The 20,037-nt window shown below is 43.1% G+C and overlaps 1 protein-coding gene across 3 annotated transcripts; it reads left to right on the top strand.

The window, feature by feature from the left end:
• The first annotated feature begins 60 nt into the window (after nt 1-60).
• On the top strand, nt 61-20,037 carry LOC144084919 (STE20-like serine/threonine-protein kinase). Of its 3 annotated transcripts, XM_077613762.1 has the most exons (20): nt 61-766; nt 2,990-3,154; nt 4,367-4,415; nt 4,859-5,008; nt 5,932-6,004; nt 6,128-6,322; nt 6,644-6,725; nt 6,835-6,969; nt 7,047-7,964; nt 8,617-8,747; nt 9,045-9,168; nt 10,799-10,978; nt 12,155-12,247; nt 12,901-12,972; nt 13,550-13,679; nt 13,752-13,876; nt 14,782-14,976; nt 15,048-15,173; nt 15,246-15,359; nt 18,986-20,037. In XM_077613762.1, the coding sequence occupies exons 1-20, from the start codon at nt 617-619 to the stop codon at nt 19,130-19,132; spliced, it is 3,354 nt and encodes a 1,117-aa protein (XP_077469888.1). In that variant the 5' UTR covers nt 61-616; the 3' UTR covers nt 19,133-20,037. The 3 variants fall into 3 exon arrangements, with proteins under 3 accessions (XP_077469888.1, XP_077469889.1, XP_077469890.1); XM_077613763.1 differs by lacking the exon at nt 12,901-12,972 and having other exon boundaries at nt 138-766; XM_077613764.1 differs by lacking the exons at nt 12,155-12,247; nt 12,901-12,972 and having other exon boundaries at nt 140-766.

Here is a 20,037-nt window from a genome sequence, read left to right as displayed (position 1 = left end):
TTGAAGAATGTATAGAATATCTAATAAATATATCAAGAATAATCTCTGAATGTAACAGTCGAATTAAAACGCAGCCATACGTTGTGATTTTATTGTGAAAGGGTTTGCCGGAAGTATTTGTATTGACGCAGGTCAGCTTGACTCCTGCTCGCCAAGTTGAGCGTGTGGTCAGGTCAGCTAGCCGAAGAAGAAGAAGAAGAAGAAGAAGAAGAAGAAGAAGGAAGAGGGCGCGGGGTTCCTTGCCTCGCTTTCCTGTGCCATTTCCGCCGTGACGTTAAATGAGGGCCAGTCTACGTTTTGACGTCTCTGCTCGTCATCGGCGCGGTGCTCTCTTTCAAGCTCTTTCGATCAAACAAGACCAAAGAGAAAGGGATCCTTCGCGCAACGGTCAACTCCTCCCTCCCTCCCTCCGTCCCCCCGCCGACGCCTCCGTTTCCTCGCCTCCGGCTTCTCCTCGTGACCGAGAACGACTCGAGATGCCCGGCGATGGAAGTTGGAATTGACAGCAAATGACATTCAGCCGCTTTCTAGTCACTCGATCTCCGCCACATTAGCGGAAATCAGCGAGGCATCACTCACATCCTAGTAACACCTCCCCAACCCTCCCCAAAAAAAGATGTCATTTTTCAATTTTCGGAAGATCTTCAAGCTCGGGCCCGACAGGAAGAAGAAGCAGTACGAACATGTCCACCGAGATGTCAACCCCGAGGAGATCTGGGACATCATCGGGGAACTCGGCGATGGAGCATTCGGCAAAGTCTACAAGGTACTTACTATTAAGGCACCTTTATGTTTATGTATTAGGTAACCATCCTCCACACACACAGACTCCATTGCGGTTCTGATTGCACACACATTGACAAGTAAGAACACGTGAAGATGACAGCAGACATGATGACACGATCGCCCGAAAATTAGACCCCAGAGTGTCGTCTCATAAGAAGATGACTTCTCTAAATAATTGGCCTACTTGTGTACGTGTAGGCAAGTGCTTGATGAGGAAATACTTCAAGTACTGAGTAACTTAGGGGTACTAACTCATGATTTGGAGTGTTCTATTTAAGATTGTTTTGCAATTTGAGGTTATGAAATGAAATATTGTTGAAATTTCAAAGGCAATTTCAGCCGTGATGAATAGCAGAATCAATGGCTGTTAAATGACCTTACAAAACATTGAACAATTTGGTGGAATATATTATAGAGATGGCAGTTATGTATAATTATTTTGTTGTTGTTTTTCCACTAATGAGCCTCATCACTAATACATTGAACTGCTGTATATTCATGTATTGACATTAGTGAAGTCATTTATTGGCTGATTTTTTTTTCCTGGTATTTGATGGAAAACTCACCTATCTGCTGTTTTTGCTCTTAGGTCAAACCAGTAACAAGTTATCATTTCTGCAGCATTTTTCTGCCTTGAAACCTGAGTTGAGAACCTACGTTAACCTTATTATTGTTAATATTGTACAAATATACTGATAATGTTATTGATTCACAGTGATGCAAGAGAGAAATAATTGGGAAAGACACCTTCAAAATGCTTTAGAACCTTTGCATTGATGTAGCATTGTCCATTGCTCTATTTGGCCCCTAAAATGAGTCCTAACACTTTTTTTCTTTGTTATCAACCTTTGAGGTTTGCATGTAAATATCGACCAAGTAAGCCACGATACCATTAATAGAAGACGTCTTAATCACTCGTAATTTAATGTAGTACTGCAGTCTGATGTGGATGGCCATGTACGGCGCCAACGCAGGAGTTCCTTGATGAAACTAATGAAATAATACAGCTAATTGTCCAGAAATGTCCATATGCCAATTTGCAGTTCCTTATTAGCTGAGTAAAATGCTGTGATGGAAGCCAGAAGTCTGACATGAACTTTATACAAATGAAACTTGATATATCAGCACCACAAGACAGAATATCGAAGTTGGGATTTATTTTAGCAAAGTCCGTATCCAACGGTTTTATCGAGAGAAAAAAAACTACTTACATTAGATCATTGGCAATCTCAACAAAACAAAACTGACTATAGTGTGCAATGTAAGTCCCAAAAATGGAAAGTAGGTAACTTTCTTGAGTGTAGGTCAGTCTTTCCACATGTAGACCGTATCAAAGGTCATTCACATCCTTGCGATTCCGATTGCTTGAAATATAAGTGACAAAAAAGTGACAAAAATGGACACTGACGTCAGGCCACGCAGAGTGAAAGAGAAGGGACGGGGTGTGTGTCAGGTTAGCACTATGTAAACATAGGATCAGTTGTTCCAATCCTAACACTCCCTCCCCCGTCATTTTCCCTTTAGCTCTAATGTTGGGTGTGAGTCTTCCAGGACTCAAAGCGGGCTTTAAAACAATTCCCTTGCTACTGTTAGGCGTTCAAATAGATGAGACATTTTCCCATGTTGTCGAAAATCCCAGCTCAAACCGAAATGTCACGCCTGACCCAAGCGATGGCAACAAAAAAAACAAAAAACAAACGATGGGAGGGAAAACCAGCGTGAGGAAGTGACTCTGAGCCAACTTCACTCCGAGTGGGTTGGAAGATAAGCTTTGCTGACAATAGTTTGCCGTGTTATTGGATCTGCGGCTCATTTCTGTAGCAGCAGTGGCCATGCCCAAGGCTGGATTTAACTCTGTGGTTCAAGTAACACTTGAGATTTTTAGCACACCGTAGCACCAGAAATAGAAACAAACTAATGATACTGGATATATTTAGATCAGACCTCTTTAAATGTGGATAAAAATGGGATGTGTTGGATATTTGCCAATGCAGTGCCTAATTTATGATGTTCAGATCCACCAAATCAGCTGACTTGGATTCATTTTGCAGGCAAAATATGCAATTGGGACATCTTTGAATTTTAAAGTCAATATTTTCCTAATGGAATCCTACATTTTGTCATGTTTTATTATGAAGAAAATGTTTTGGGGACTTTCCCGTCCTTGCTTGCAGGTTTTCTTGACAGTTTGTATTGGTTTCAGGCTCAGAACAAGCAGAACGGAACCCTGGCCGCCGCAAAGGTCATCGACACAAAGACGGAGGACGAGCTGGAGGACTACATGGTGGAAATCGACATCCTGGCTTCCTGTGACCACCATCACATTGTCAAACTCCTGGACGCCTTCTATTTCGACGGCAAACTCTGGGTAAGTTGACGCACTTGTGCTAAAAGACACGCCAATTTGGCACAAACCGCTAGTTGTTACAGTAAGGGATTGTAACAAGTTTGCGATGCCTTGAACGTCGAGTCGGCAACTCTGAAATCACAAAAAAAGTCTAAGAGCAGTCACTCACTGTCTGGACAGATAATTCTTCCTTCACAAAGTGCGTTGGGGGATGCTATTGCTGATCGCCTCTTTTTAAACCTTTAATGGAAACACTAATCAGCGTTGCACAGCTTGAATCCGCCTATGGAAAAGCTTCATTATACTTAGCATGGCATATCTTTTATTACATGCACTTAACGACCATCTGTTTGTCCGGCAAAGGCCAGGTAGGTTATTGTCACACTTTCACGGCATTTAGATGATTTGAAGCTTTAATTTGATGAGGTTAATTAGTTGTTACGCTATATGACGTGCGAGTGGTGTACAATTGTTTCGGATTGGGTGGTCATAGACGCAACGGATTAGACGTCGATCATCGTCAACGGAAGCCAGCGAGTCTAACCGTGTCAACACACTCCGTAAATCCGGCGCTCCGAGAGACCCCCACGTCATTTACGGCTCGGCCGTGGGTGTCATATGACCCGTCTCGGGCACAAGGCCGTGTCCACCGCTGAGATAATGGAGCGCTTTGGAGAGAAAGTGCCCGTAAATAATTCAGAGCTACACAGCAGGTCATCCCAGTGGACTTTTGTCTTTAACCAGAGAGATGAATGTGTAACCGCATGCGTGTACCTTTTGCATTTTTTTTGTACACGTTTTGAAAGAAAAAAGGTTAGTCAGTGTTTAGAAGTACATTTAGAGGAGGTGAGCTTTTATTTTATAATGGACTGGAAAGAGCACAGATTTTATCTTGAGTAAGGACGTTTTAGTAGCAATATTGTTTTTTTCCTAATGAGATAACAAATAGTTAAAATTCTGTCACTTCGACCTTGCTGAAAATGTGAATAAATGCATGGAACTTAACAGAAGTTGAGGTATTCAATTTGGCATTTCATCTCCAGCAGGTATCCTATTAAAATGATTCCGTGTCAGTGCTAATGCAACTGCGCTTCTAAAATGTCCGTTGACAATTGGCCCCAATTGATCATCTAATCGATAGTCTTTGTAAAAGGTTCTTCGGTCCAGCTATAATAGAGACTCCCATTTTGAAATATAATCCCCCAAGATGCTTAATTTTTTTTTCTTTTTCAGATTCTTATTGAGTTCTGTGCGGGTGGTGCAGTGGATGCCATCATGCTGGGTAAGTCCCTCATTCACTATCCACTTTTATTCAGCTCTTTTCAGCCCATCCAGAATGCATTTTTCCCCCTCACTCTGGTTAAAGGAGCCATTACAGGCCAGTGTGTAATTATTGCAGCTCTGGTTTCAAGGAGTGGCGCTAATGTTCATACCGTCGTTTCAGACTATTATTGTGAAGGTTGAATAAAGCCCTCTCTACTGTGTGAATGAGCTTCTATTGGAATAGAAAATATCTATACAGACCGACCGCTATTGAATGCGTGGCCACTCTTGGGAATTTTTCATCTCATAAAAGTGATTTTTTTTTTTCTTTTTGCCCTCCTGTCGCTATGGGTTACTGTCGCATCTGATGTTTACTTACCAACTGGCCAACTTGCACACTTGCATAACAAGGCGATGTCATTATTAAGAAAGTCTGACTCACTAATTGTCATTCTCCTGCAGAACTGGAGAGGCCACTGACTGAACCTCAGATCCGTGTCGTGTGTAAGCAGACGTTGGAGGCTTTGGTCTACCTTCATGAGAACAAAATCATCCACAGGGATTTGAAGGCTGGCAACATTCTCCTTTCCTTGGACGGCGAAGTCAAACTTGGTAAACTCATAGTAATATGCACGATAATAATAGCTGAAAGGTGTCAGCACAAACATATACTTGAACCTGTACCAGAATGCGCCTTGCTTTGACGTAGATTTGTTTGATTAAATTGGTAAGGATTATACATGGTACAAACGATCGCCTCTCTTCCTACAAAGATCAACTCTTAAGATGCTCAGAAGAATACCGCGCAGAAGCATAGCAGATTAATGCTTGTCTTTTCCGGCTTGGGTGGCTACTTACAAGCGTCCTACTGAGCCACTTAAAGGCTTTAAGGGGATAATTAGTTAAGTCAATTTTGGGCTTCCAGCTGAGCCTGGTGATTTTGACAAGTGCGAGCTGTGCAGCGCCATGTTTACACAAGCATTTGCCTCATATCAACAGCTGGTGATTTTGATCCCGACATCAAAATTATGGAGTTTTCTGCATGCGTCAGACAGCAAAAACTTTCAAAGAGGCGAAGTATTAAGGTTTTTCAATATGACCATATTCACGTTTATAGAAAACCTCATTTTAAAAAGGATTATTAGGTATTATGTTTGCAGTGTCCGTTATTTCACTTGGTCATTTCCTTTAAGATTCATTCAGTATGCTTGTTGCAGCAGGGCAAAAGCGCGTGATTGTTTGTGCAATTTGTCCATGTGTTTTTTTTTCCTGTAGCACCCATCCTGCATGATTCATGCTCTGTAGTCAGAATGTAATAATTGTGGAGCAAAGTCAAGGGACTTAATGATATGTCTGTTTCCTGAGAACATGACAAGTGTAGAGCAAAAATAATGAGCATAGCTTTTTAGGATCATTTTGGATTATTTACTACAGCTCTGAATGAAGTGCCTCTTCTAATGATGAACACAAAGCTTCAACATTGAGCCTGGGACGAGAGAAAAAAAAAGATTTCTGAATTCATTTCCCTTTTTCAGCCGATTTTGGGGTTTCTGCAAAAAACACAAAGACCTTACAGAGGAGGGATTCTTTCATCGGAACGCCATACTGGTGAGTTGAGTCACCCCGCCTGAAACAAGAGGGTATTCAAGCCTTTCTGTATCTGATTCTCATCGAAGCAGCTTGACGGCGTCAAAATTTCAATGTGCCATTTGCTTTGTCGTCACTCCGCAGGATGGCGCCAGAAGTGGTGATGTGCGAGACGTCCAAAGACCGGCCGTACGACTACAAGGCGGACATCTGGTCCCTCGGGGTGACCCTGATCGAGTTGGCGCAAATCGAGCCGCCCAATCACGAGATGAATCCCATGAGGGTGCTGCTGAAAATAGCCAAGTCGGAACCGCCCACCCTCATGCAACCCTCCCGATGGTGAGTTGAGGAGCCATCGTTAGGGGCTTACTTGTCCAATCCTTTTCAACCGGGACGTTTCAGCACCAGTGAAGACAATAAGCCTAATTTATCACTGTCAATGGCTGCCAATGTGTGAATTTTGAAATATCCCAGATGGAGCCGTTCCAGACTCGGATTATTTAGAAAAGCTGATGCAGTCATTGAATAGCTTTTTTGGGGGACCATTTTTTTTAACCAATCCATTCAACTAGTTCTTCCTCTGACCAACAAAAGCATAGAATTAAACATCTTGAAATCCTGATAAATCCAGTGACCTCTTTTCTCCATACTGAATTGCAGGACGGCAGAATTCAGCGACTTCCTTCGCAGGTCACTCGATAAGAACGTGGACAACCGGTGGGGCCCGTTGCAGCTTCTCCAGGTGGGTGCATTGTCCCTCCGCTATTTAGCCGGTAGCAGTGGGCGGATCTCCTGGCAAATGAGCTTTGTAATTACATTCCTCGCGTCTCCCCTCCCCTCCGTCCTGGCAGCATCCATTCGTCGCCAGCGTCGTGGACAGCAGACCTCTGCGAGAGCTCATCGCCGAAGCCAAGGCAGAAGTCACGGAGGAGTTAGAGGACAGCAAAGAGGAGGAGGAGGAGATGGAAGAGCCCGAGACGCCCGTGGTACGTAACGATTAACGCTTGGCAGGCTCGACCGGCCGGGTTACACTCATCGGAAGCTTTTCCCGGCTTCGTCTCAGGCCGCTCCCGGACATAAGCGAGCGCCGTCCGACGTCAGCATGGCGAGCTCGGAGGAAGACAAAGTTCCGCCGACCCCATCCGCCGCGCTGGAGTCCGTCACGGAAAAGATCGAGGCCGAACCGGCCGAAGACGGGACCGGTGATAAGATCTCCGATGAGGGTCTTGGAACGAGCGAGCCCGACAAGGCGGAAGAGGAAAAAGTCGCCGAGTCCGGGAACGAAGAGCCCGCCTCGCTGCAGTCCGAAGGCAAAGCCGACGAGAGTCTTCTTGGTGACCCTACTTCCGTAGAAGACGTAGATGGAATCCCCACGGCGGAAGAAAAAGTAAACGAATTTCCACAAGTAACAGGCGATGAAGAACCCAAAGAGGAGATCAATGAAGATGAGCCGAATCGGCAGACTGTCGAATCTTCCGAATCGGAAGAGCCCCTCGAGGATGCCCTTGCCAAACCAGAACAATTGATCGAGCCGGATCACGTGGTTGACCACGACCTCACCGATATGACCGACGGCGTAGTGGTTACTACGGAATCGCACGTTGACGGAGACACGGAAACAAATTTGAGTAAGGCTGAATGTCTTCCCGAAAAGCCTGAGCCCAAGGTTTCGGGCTTACCCGACGAGGACGTCAGATCTACAAATGGAGTGTGCGAGGACCCCAGTGACATCTCCCCTGGACAAACGCTCGCCACGAAGGAAGACGGGGATGCCACTCTGGCAGAAGACAGCGCCATTCAAATTGAAGCAGAGGCGGACACTAAGACGGATACGGGAAGTCCTGCCGCCAGCCAACCAGAGACGGAGAAGGACTCCGACTCCGGGAGCGGCTCGGCCGCCGACACCGGCAGTCTGGACCTAAATCTGTCCATCTCCAGCTTCCTATCCAAGAGCAACGACGGATGTTCTCTCTCCATACAGGTGGGTTCATTTAAATTAAGGGTGTCAAACTCGGGTTGGTTCGCGGCCCGCAATAACATCAACTCGATTTGATGTGGGCCGGACCATTTTAGATATAATATTTTGATATTTTTTTTAATTAGATTATAAGAACTGGATCAAAAGCCCTAAATATTCTTTTTTTTTTAATAGATATAAAACTGTGTATTTGAACTTTTTTTTTCTTAGTAAGGGAAAACATCTAATAATCATTTGTTTTTCATGTTTCAAATGGAAACATTTTTTTTTAATTATATTCAATATTAAAGTGGAAAACCGAAACTATTTTTATATATTTATCTTTAGATTTTACAAAATGCTTTTTGACCTAAAAACACCAAAAGAAAAAAATGGATAAAAAAATGCATTTATTGATTTAAAAAGGGGAATATCAGGAAATATAATATACATCTATAATCATCATTTGAATTTGATCCTAAAACAGAAAGTTGGCACTCATGATTTACTTACTCCCGCCGCACAAAATGATGCGGCGGGACAGATTTGGCCCCCTGGCCGCCACTTTGACACCTGTGATTTAAATCATTACCTGTCTGCTAAAATGTTGTTGTTTCCAGGAACAACAATCGAAATTGCGATGCAAACCAAACCAAAAACGTGTTTTTCTTCCCAGGAGTTAAAACGTCAGAAGAAGACGCTCAAAAAGACCCGCAAATTCCTGGTGGACGGGGTGGAGGTCAGCGTGACCACCTCCAAGATAGTGACGGACGACGACGCCAAGAACGAGGAGATGAGGTTCCTGAGGTGCGTGTGCCCGCCGCTAACGGCCACTGCTACGCTGCCGCTCCTAAATAAAGGAACACGACCTATCTAGCAATGCATGCCTTTAAATAGTCCCCACTCAATCCAGATGGGTTATCTGCAAAAAATGTTGTTGCTACGTACACCGTGACGAGGACGGCAGTGCATGACGGCAGGTGACTCATGGACTGGCGTACCCCAGATAGGTTTCTGCTGCTTGCTAACGCTAGTGCAAAAAAAGTGCTTTTGGCGAGCCGGCGGCGCCTCTGACCACGCGCAACGCTGTGCTTCGTTCTCCAGGCGACAGGAACTGCGAGAACTGCGCCTGCTGCAGAAGGAGGAGCAGCGAGCTCAGCAGCAGCTCAGCCACAAACTGCAGCAGCAGAGAGACCAGATATGGCGGCGTTTTGAACAGGAAACCACAGTGAGTCACTTCCACCGCAACCTTTTGTTTTGTCGTTTTTCAGCGCCCTGGTTTCTCACTTCAACGGAGGGTGTGTTCACACCAAACTCTATTATACAGACAATATGTTGAGAAACCTGTTGGTAGAGAACAATTATTTTGCCATAATAGAGTCAAATGCCCCAAAAATATATTTTTCCTCTTTTTATTCCAGGCCAGGACTATTTTTAACTCATTCACCGCCATTGATGGCGACGTGCTGTTTGAACGAGGAGGGGTGACAGTCAACAAGCATATTTCAGACGTTGCGAGCCCCTCCTTTTTTAAATGGTTTTCAACTCTATTGCCGGTAATGAGTTGAGTTAACACCCTGGAATGTCTTAATTGTTTGAGAAGTGTAGCGGTTTTCCAGATTCCAGCCCTCCGCCCAAAGTAGCGAGTTTGACCACAATTGCCCGTCATTATCACTGGGTTTTCAGTACCATGTATTTTCCCAGGAACTATGGCGATAGACAATACATTTGTACCTCTACTTATCAAATTAATTGTTTCCAGAACTTTTTTCGTAGCTTGAAAATTTTGTAAGTAGACCAGTACTTTATATTTCAATTCTCTAATGCAAGGGTGTCAGACTCGGGTTGGTTCGCGGGCCGCATTAACGTCAACTCGGTTTCATGTGGGCCGGACCATTTTAGATATAATATTTAGATTTTTTTTATAAATGGATTAAAAGCCCTGAATATTCAGTTTTTTATAGATCTAAAACAATGTTTATTTTAGCTTTTTTTTTATATATTTTTAGATTTTACAAAATGATTTTTGAACTTAAAACCCAGAAAAAAATGGATTAAAAAATGACAATTATTGATTTAAAAGGAAATTTAATATATATCTATATTCTTCATTTGAATTTGATCCTAAAACAGAAAGTCGGCACTCATGATTGACTTTCCCGGGCCGCACAAAATGATGCGGCGGGCCTGATTTGGCCCCCGGGCCGCCAACTGTGCTCTAAAGTGTCAAAAAGTGTCCCAATTTTTTTTTTTTAGGAAAGATGTGAGAAACACACATAAGTGAAAATGATTTATTAATGTCACGAATACATGAACACACATCTCATAAACGCAACATTAAGAATTCAAACAACAACATTAACAATATTAATCAACAATAAATGATGCTTAGATGACTTTTAATAATGTTTCTATAATGTGAGACAGCCAATGAGAGCCCAGCAGAGTGTAGCGAGGTTCTAAAGTGAGAATCAATGCACCCACGAGCAACAATATTTTCTAAATAAAATAACGGATAAGGAAATGCATTTACTTTTTGGGGGATTTTCATAACTTGGATCTTTTTTGTATCTTGAGGCACTCATTTGCATATAAAAAGTTTTCGGAATCTGAACAATTCATACCTAGAGGCATTCGTAAGTAGAGGGTATGACTATTGGGTCCCCCCCATGAAAAAGTAATAAATGTATCATCGCAAAAGGTCATAAAAAATGACATTCAGCAAAACAGTATTGTATCAATACTGGCCCGTGCGGATGAAATTGAAAAGTCTAATTGTTCCCCACTTTTGTGGTTATATTAATTGTCCCCATACTGTTTATTATTAGACTACTAGTCATGATTTAATTTCCATCCAGGCTAAGAAGCGCCAGTACGACCAGGAAGTGGAGGGCCTGGAAAAGAAGCAGAAGCAGACCATCGAGCGGCTGGAGCAAGATCACACCAACCGACTTCGAGATGAAGCCAAACGCATCAAGGGGGATCAGGACAAAGAGCTGTCCAAGTTCCAGAACATGCTGAAGAACAAAAAGAAAGAGGTAGGTGTGGGCTGCACGGAGCGGAGCCGCGCTTATCTGCTGGGCCCTTCGCACGCTTGCCTTTGCTGGCCTCGTCGTTTCAAGACAAAGGCTTCTTGCTTGTCTTGGTGGGAGCCGGTGCATGTTTTGGTTGGTTCCTTTATTTCAGCCTGTCTAAATTGCGAGCTCAATCCAGGTTGAGCGCCAGACAAGCCGTCTCGCTGGCTTCGGCTGATTATTACGCTTTGTGCTTTTGTCGCCACGGTGATCTAACTAGTTGCTGTTTTGTAATTGTGCTGGTTTGCTTCTGCTTGCGGGATGTTATCGCTGGGGAAAAAGGGTTAACTTTGTATTTGTGCAACGTTAATTTGTTGACTTAACCATGAGTTTGGAATGAGTGCGAGGTGGCTTCAGTGGGTGATTTTTTTGAGACATTTTTGAACTTTGGTGGTGTCAGGTTCATATGGGAATTAGGAGAATCGATTCATTTACGGATGTCCCGATCCGATCATGATTGAGCGTCATTTTCAGAGGATTGGAATCGGTAATATTGACACTATTGAATTAAATCTTGCAGGGAAAAAAGTCACATAATTTATGAAGTTGGTCGACCAACTTTTAGTTTATTCATGTGAAACACATTGTTTAAACAATTTGGATAATTATTCATTTTTTTGCTGTTACCTTTTTTAAATCAGCAACGACCTAGAAACTGCGTATGACGAAATTGGTAGTGCTTCTCCATAAGGTGCGTTTTCCCGGCAAAAGACCCAAATGTCGGGTCAATGATGATGACAAAGCCTATGTCCGATTATTATTATTATTATTATGTTGCAATAGCTCTGTTCAAATTAGTGTGGGAAAATACTTTTTTTTTCTTCCCCTTAATACATTTCTTTGGGGTGAAATGGGGACAGTATGGGCAGATTGTCAAAATCAGGTGACTCGGACTCGGGACATCCCTTGATTCAACGATCAGTGGCAGTATTTCAGTCAGAACAGCTTCTATATGTTTATTTTTTTCAAATAAGATCTTAGTAAACTCATGACTCATCTGGCTGCAAGGTGAAACAATGGTGGCGGGACTCTCTGCATGTCTTCCAATCTCGAAGGATGAGCTTGTTGGAATTTTTTTGTTGTTGTTGACATTTTGTCCAAATGAATGAGGCATTTGTGCGCAAATACAATACTTTCTAGGCCAAAGAGAAAATCGGGCAATCACCTAAACACATGCGCAAAGAGCTCACGAAGCGCCTAAAGGAGGACCGAACGCTTCTTAAAACCAATGAGGTAAAACACTAACTTGTACGGACATATTCTTTTTTGACTTATTCTTACAGACTAATGTTGGAATATAATATGACATATGCAGAAATGGTGGGAGGGGGTTGTTAAGTCACCTGTAGTGCAGGTTTAAGCACAGTTTGAACATCAACACTGTGCTTAAATATTGAGGAAAAATGCCTAAATGGTATGTTTGATTGTATTGCACAAGGTTTAATCAAAATTGTACCTTGAATGTTGATAAGGTTCATTCCAACTGTCCTTAGTAATGACAAGGTTTTTTTTTTCAAGTTAAATTTTTACTCTAACAAATATTTTGATTTGCAGATATCTGCATTTTGCTGGTGGAATCTTGAGCATGTTTTTGGCAAATTCTAAACCAATAAGAATGCGCCCTATTAACAAAGCTCTTATTTTTAAGCCGGATGGAGACGCGTGCGTGCGTGCGCTACTGGAAAAGCATGGGCCTGAGCAGCGTATTAATCGATAACACGGACATACTAACATTTACTCTCAACTGCGCCGCAAATTCAGTTTTCTCCGCAAAGTGGAATCCAAGCTTGCGTGAGTGTGTGTGAGTTTGTGTGTGTTTGTGTGTGTTTGTGAGGCGGTCAGCCTTCTGACGAGGGCCAGTGTGCATTGTGTGCTCTCCTCCGCAGGCGGTCGCCCAGGTTATGATACAGTCTTTTCAGTTGTCCTCATGCGCACTCTTCAATGCTCAGATGCAGGATGTAAGTTCCGCTCCGTCCCTCCCGCCTCTTTTTCCAGCCCATACTTCCTTAAATGTGTGATAAATGTGCAATAGCGCGGCTTTCGTTCAAGCATGGGCTCCGGCCGGTGTGTTTTGATGGAGTGACGTCATCGCTGTGTTTTGTGCGGTGGTTTCCTGCCTCTCCTCCACCAGCGTGTTTGTTGAGCGGACCCACTTAAGAGGAGCTCGCCATTGGCCGCGATAGTCAGCCCGTGAATCGTACCGAATCGGATGTCTATCGCCGTCAATGGCGGGGAATGAGTTGAAATTCAATTTTGGCATCGCCTCCTCCATATCAATCACTTCCTTGTCATATGGTGAAAACGAGCCGTGAAGTCTTGTGCGTTGGAGCAAATAATACGTCATTGTCTGACATGATCGGAACTTTTGTGCCCATGCGTGTCTTTCTTCGATGATGTCGCATCACTGTGGATTTAATATGATGACATCATTCACTTGACAACTTTTCTCATTCAAGTCGCTCTTTCCTCGTGTGCTTTTGACTCATTTTTCCTACAAAAAAAAACTTTTTCGCTCACTGTCCCCTCCCTCCTCAGGAGCAAGAGTTCTTCCAGAAACAGCAGCAGGAGCTGGACGGGGAGCTCAAGAAGATCATCCAGCAGCATAAAGTGGAGATCGCCAACATCGAGAGGGAGTGCCTTAACCACAAGCAACAGCTGATGAGAGGTGAGACGTGCGCTTCGATTAGAAATCGCCGGGAAATAACGTTTTTCAAATGGTGTTTGTGTGTGTGTGTAGCTCGAGAGGCTGCCATGTGGGAGCTGGAAGAGCGCCACCTGCAGGAGAAGCACCAGCAGCTCAAGCAGCAGCTCAAGGACCAGTACTTCCTGCAGAGGCACCAGCTGCTCAAGAGGCACGACAAAGTGAGGAGAGCTTTTGCCTTGACGCGAAAACGTGGCCGTTAAAATCAGTTTGCGTGGTGGGCCACATTAATGCCAACACAATGGCATTTTTAATGCTTTAAAACAGGGGTCCCCAAACTTTTTCCTGTGAGGGCCACATAACTTTTTCCTTCTCTGATGGGGGGCCGGTGTCAGTTTGTAACAGAAAAAGTGTGACGATCGTAGGGGAGCTTAAAAAAAATGTTGTTTTCCAGAAAGCCACACAACCAAATAACCCTTTCCAGGTTCTTTACAGAAAAAAGTCAGGAAGCAAATAATAACACTATTAATGAAATAAATAATAACTAAATAACCCTCTCTGAGTTATTCACAAAAAAACAGGAAATAAATAAAACTATTTATGAAATAAATAACTAAATAACTCTCTGGGTTCTTCATAGAAGATATTTATTCCTAATATATAAATCCAATTCAGAGTTGCTCCCCTCCACAGCGCTGGGTCAAAAAGAACAATTCTCAAACAGGTTGCACAGTTTTTATATGCTTGAATAGTCCGCGATGGTCCCGGGGCTCCGCCCCCACCTGCGATCGTACAGATGTCTCGGTAACACTGTGCTCGCGCGCATGCATCACGCATGCACCGGTGGACGTGCCCGCGTGCATCAAAGGGAAACACTCTCCCCGCGCGTGTCACCAAAGAAGCAATGCGAAGCCCCGCTTCACTGGGATGATTTGTGGGCTCAGCGGGGGGTGCAATGAACCAAACAAGATTAAAACGTCCCAGTCTTCAAAGCCAAATAGGAAAAAAAAATCCGATAGCGTCTCTGGTATTGTTCAGAGGGCCGGGCCAAATGTGCTGACGGGCCGTAGTTTGGTGACCCCTGCTTTATAAGGTCTTTAACACCCCCGTTTTTGACGGCGCGCAGGAGATGGAGCAGATGCAGGGCTACAACCAGCGCCTGGTGGAGGAAATGAAAAACAAGCAGAACCAAGAGCGCGTCCGCCTGCCCAAGATCCAACGCAGCGACGGGAAGACCCGCATGGCCATGTTCAAGAAGAGCCTCCGCATCGCCCCGTCGGCCATCATCACGCCCGATCAGGAGAGAGAGCGCATCAAGCAGGTGGGGAGGCTTTTTTTTTTTACCGGCGCCGCGGGAGTCAACTGCCCGATTCTTATTCGTTCCTTTTCCAGTTTGCTTTTCAAGAAGAAAAGCGGCAGAAAAACGAGCGTCTCCACCAGCACCAGAAGCACGAAAACCAGATGAGGGATCTTCAGCTGCACTGCGACTCCAATATTAGAGAGCTGCAGCAGCTACAGGTGAGCGGCCGACGTCGATGGCCGAGCCGTTTCCATCGATCTCGCTGAAACGAGATCTTTGGCTCCGTTCAGAACGAGAAATGTCACCTTCTGATTGAGCACGAGACGCAAAAACTGAAGGAGTTGGACGAGGAGCACGGTCAGGAGATCAAGGAGTGGCGGGAGAAGCTCAGACCCAGGAAGAAGGTCAGTGGCTGGGATGGGTTTAGGAATTGAACATTTGAAGGATTTAAGTTCTTCAACCTGGTTTAGTTAGCATTGTCATTGCCCAATTATTTACCAAAAAAAACAGACCATACATAGTAAGTCTTTAACATGTTTCATAAAAATGACCATGTATAGTAAGGCTTGTAATTGTTTACGAAAACACCATCTAGAGTAAAACTTTTGTGTTTAAAAAAATAAAATACCATGTATAGTAAGGTTTTTTTCTTAAAAAATGACCATGTATAGTAAGGCATTTTTATTAAAAAAAATGACCATGTATAGTAAGGCTTTTTTATTAAAAAATGACCATGTATATTAAGGCATTTTTATTAAAAAACACGACCATGTATAGTAAGGCTTTTTTATTTAAAAAATGACCATGTATAGTAAGGCATTTTTATTAAAAAACGACCATATATAGTAAGGCATTTTTATTAAAAAACACGACCATGTATAGTAAGGCATTTTTCTTAGAAAATGACCATGTATAGTAAGGCATTTTTATAAAAAATGACCATGTGTATAGTAAGGCAATTTTCTTAAAAAAGGACCATGTATAGTAAGGCTTTTTTATTAAAAAAACGACCATGTATAGTAAGGCATTTTAATTTAAAAATGACCATGAATAGTAAGGCTTTTTTTCTTAAAAAAGGACCGTGTAGTAAGTCATTTTTATTATTGTTAAAAAACGACCATGTATACTATAGTAAAGCATTTTTTTTTTAAACAACCCCAGTTTGGGAACCACTGGTCTAGAGGTTCAATCCCCTGATTGCCATGCAGGCAGGTGTGGTTCAAATTCCAGTTGGGAATCTTTTTTCCCTTAAATAAAAACAACCATGTGTAGTCAAGATTTTCCAATAATAACAAGGTAAAGTGTGGCATTTTCATGGTGTAGTGGTTCGTTCACCTGACCACCATGTGAGCAGGTGGGGTTCAAATCCCAGTTGGTAATCATTTTCCCTTCAATAGAAACAACCTTGTGTAGTCAAGACTTTCCAATAATCACTAAGGAATGTGTGGCCACTTCATGGTGCAGTGGTTTGTTCACCTGACTGCCATGTGGGCAGCTGGGGTTCGAATCCTGCTGTCGTTTGACTGATCACTACACTGTAGTTCAGTATATCGATGAAACTTTTTCGATTAAAATAAAGACTTAGTCATTTTCCTCAGCAAAACAATTTTCCAGTCAGCCAAAGGCTGACTGGAAGACAGTTGTTGATCGCCAGTCAGCCTTTGGCGAACCCAGGACTCTGGATATCAGAGGCTTATGCTCTAACCGCTCAGCCAGCAGAGCACACAACAATTTAAGCTAAAAAAAAAAAATTGACATGCGTTTTGAGCGCAAAACGCATGTCAAATTTTTTTTTTTAACTAAAACTATTGGGGGCTCCGCCGGCAGAGCGGTTAGAGCATCAGCCTCTGACATCCAGGGTCCTGGGTTCGCATCCCGGGCACTGCCTGGAAACAAAAGTCTTGGTTCCCTCCCGCCGAAGGCGGGAGGAAACCAAGTGTGTTGGTGTCCACCCCCGCCGAAGGCGGGGGTGGACACCAAGTGTGTTGGTCCCCTCCCGCCGAAGGCGGGAGGGGACCAAGAGTCCTGGTCCCCTCCCGCCGAAGGCGGGAGGGGACCAACTGTCTTAATGTCCCCTCCCGCCGAAGGCGGGAGGGGACCAAGAGTCCTGGTCCCCTCCCGCCGAAGGCGGGAGGGGACCAACTGTCTTAATGTCCCCTCCCGCCGAAGGCGGGAGGGGACCAATATGTTTTGGTGCCCCCTCCCACCAAAGGCAGGAGGGGGACCAATATTTTTGTTTCCAGGTAGTGACCGGGATGCGAACCCAGGACCCTGGATGTCAGAGGCTAATGCTCTAACTGCTCAGCCAGCAGAGCACACAATAATTTCAGTAAAAAAAAAAAATTTGACATGTGTTTTGAGCTCAAAACACATGTCAAATTTTTTTTTTTTAACTTAAATTATTGTGTGCTCTGCTGGCTGAGCAGTTAGAGCATTAGCCTCTGACATCCAGGGTCCTGGGTTCGCATCCCGGTCACTACCTGGAAACAAAAATATTGGTCCCCCTCCTGCCTTTGGTGGGAGGGGGCACCAAAACATATTGGTCCCCTCCCGCCTTCGGCGGGAGGGGACATTAAGACAGTTGGTCCCCTCCCGCCTTCGGCGGGAGGGGACCAGGACTCTTGGTCCCCTCCCGCCTTCGGCGGGAGGGGACCAACACACTTGGTGTCCACCCCCGCCTTCGGCGGGGGTGGACACCAACACACTTGGTTCCCTCCCGCCTTCGGCGGGAGGGAACCAAGACTTTTGTTTCCAGGCAGTGCCCGGGATGCGAACCCAGGACCCTGGATGTCAGAGGCTGATGCTCTAACCGCTCTGCCGGCGGAGCCCCCAATAGTTTTAGTTAAAAAAAAAAATTGACATGGGTTTTGGGCATGAAAAAAATAAACAAAAGGTATACCGAGCGGGGATTTGAACACAGGACTTCAGATCTTAGAAGCCGACGCTCTAACCCCTCGGCCGTCAGAGCCGCTAAAGTTTTACTTACAAAAAAAGTATTTTCCTTAAATAAAAACAACCATTTATGTAGTATACAAGGGTCGTTTTTTAACAAAAAAAAGCCTTACTGAGTATAGTAAGGCTTTTTTCGTAAAAACGACATAGTACAGTAAGCCTTTTTTCTTTAAAAAATTACATAGTATAGTAAGGCTTTTTTCGTAAAAAACAACTATGTTTAGTAAGGCTTTCTTTCTTTAAAAATGACATAGTATAGTAAGGCTTTTTTTCCTTAAAAAACGACATAGTATAGTAAGGTTTTTTTCTTAAAAAACGATATAGTATTGTAAGCCTTTTTTCTTAAACGACATAGTATAGTAAGGCTTTTTTTGTTTAAAAAAGACATAGTATAGTAGGCTTTTTTCTTAAAAAAACAACATAGTATAGTAAGGCTTTTTTTCTTAAAAAGACATAGTAAGGCTTTTTTCTTTAAAAATGACAGTAAAAAAAAGTATTTTTTCTTAAAAAACGACATAGTATAGTAAGGCTTTTTTCTTTTAAAAAAAACTACATAGTATAGTAAGGCTTTTTTCCTAAAAAAAACAACATGTATAGTAAGGTTTTTTTCTTTAAAAAACGACATAGTATAGTAAGGCTTTTTTTCTTTAAGAACGACATAGTATAGTAAGGCTTTTTTCTTTTAAAAAACGACATCGTGTAGTAAGGCTTTTTTTCCGGAAAAAAAAACACATTGTATAGTAAGGCCTTTTTCTTAAAAAATGACATAGTATAGTAAGGCTTTTTTCTTTAAAAAACGACCATGTATTGTAAGGCTCTTTTCTTAAAAAATGACAATGTATACTGTATAGGAAGGCTGTTATTTGTTTAAAAACATGACAATGAATAGCAAGGATTTTATCTGAGATCTTTTTATTATTGCCTTATGTCTACTACATTTAATAACCGTAGTTTGCTCCTCCTGGGGTCAAGGCTCCCCTGTCCTCAGAACCTACCGATGTCCCTACGACATTTTTTTTTTTTTAAAGAAAGAAAACTGGGTGCTAGTTACTAACACTGTCTTCCGACGCTCCCACAGGCGCTGGAGGAGGAGTTCACGCGGAAGCTCCAAGAGCAGGAGATGTTCTTCAAAATGAGCGGCGAGTCGGAATGCCTTAACCCCACCGCTCAGAGCCGCGTGTCCAAGTTTTACCCCATCCCGCACGTTCAAGGCTCTGGTTCGTAACGGCGAAAAAAAATGACGTTTAGTTGGGAGAATTTTCTTTTGAGGGGTGGGTTCTTATTTTTTACAGGTCCCGATTCGTAAAGTTACTCTACGAGTGCCTCCTATTTACTTATCAGTTGCTTTATCATGATCATTTTAGCCCTCCAATCAATGAATGTCACTTAACGGTGGTTAAATCAAGTGGATGCACTCTCCATTCTATTCTTTTGAATATGTGGTGCTGACTACTTCCTGGAGTGAATGCTGTCAAATGCTATGGAATGTAAAAAAAAATGCCGTCAATTAATTTTGCACTGTTTTCTTTACCCACATTAGCTGAGAGAATATGCAGGACAATATTCCCTTTTTCGCATTTTTTGGCTTTTTGCAGTTTTTACACCGCGGAAAATGAGGGAATACTGCAGAAATATTTCCACAGTAGTCCCCTGTTTTTCGCGGTATACCGCAAAACCCACGAAACGTGAAAAACGGTCATTACCTGCTTTTACTGCTTGGTGTCTAAAAAGGCATTGCTGCTTTACACTGATGCTGTAATTTAGGAATAGAAATACCTAAAATGATAATCATTTGCGCAGATTTTTTTTTTTAATTTCCAAAATGATTATGTTCAAGTTCTCCATACCAAGTACTGGATTTTATGTGGGTTTCCCACCAAACAAAATAGAGAATTTTAACTTACTGTGTTAGCTCTCATTGGCTGCTATTGTTGTCACTGCCATCCTCCCAGTTAAAACGGATTTGGACCTTCATTACCACCAAAGCGCACAATAAGTTAATTGTCATGCCTCCACCTCAATAAAAAAATATATATGCAGTTCTATTGTCAGATCAAATGTTTGGAAAATGTCTCTGGACATATTTAAAGTTGTAGTTGTAAATAAAAAATATTCATGTGTTTTCTATGA

The sequence above is a fragment of the Stigmatopora argus genome, chromosome 11 (assembly GCF_051989625.1).
Source record: "Stigmatopora argus isolate UIUO_Sarg chromosome 11, RoL_Sarg_1.0, whole genome shotgun sequence".
Lineage (NCBI taxonomy): Eukaryota > Metazoa > Chordata > Actinopteri > Syngnathiformes > Syngnathidae > Stigmatopora > Stigmatopora argus.
Note: the sequence above shows the minus strand (reverse complement) of the source record. Positions and strands in the feature narration are given on the sequence as shown.

Bases quoted from the DNA above. Each gene is read 5' to 3' on its own strand.
- LOC144084919 (XM_077613762.1), top strand. From the start codon at position 617: ATGTCATTTTTCAATTTTCGGAAGATCTTCAAGCTCGGGCCCGACAGG. The intron at 4,416-4,858 runs GTAAGTCCCTCA...ATTCTCCTGCAG, and splicing joins AGTGGATGCCATCATGCTGG to AACTGGAGAGGCCACTGACT. The intron at 13,877-14,781 runs GTGAGGAGAGCT...GACGGCGCGCAG, and splicing joins TGCTCAAGAGGCACGACAAA to GAGATGGAGCAGATGCAGGG.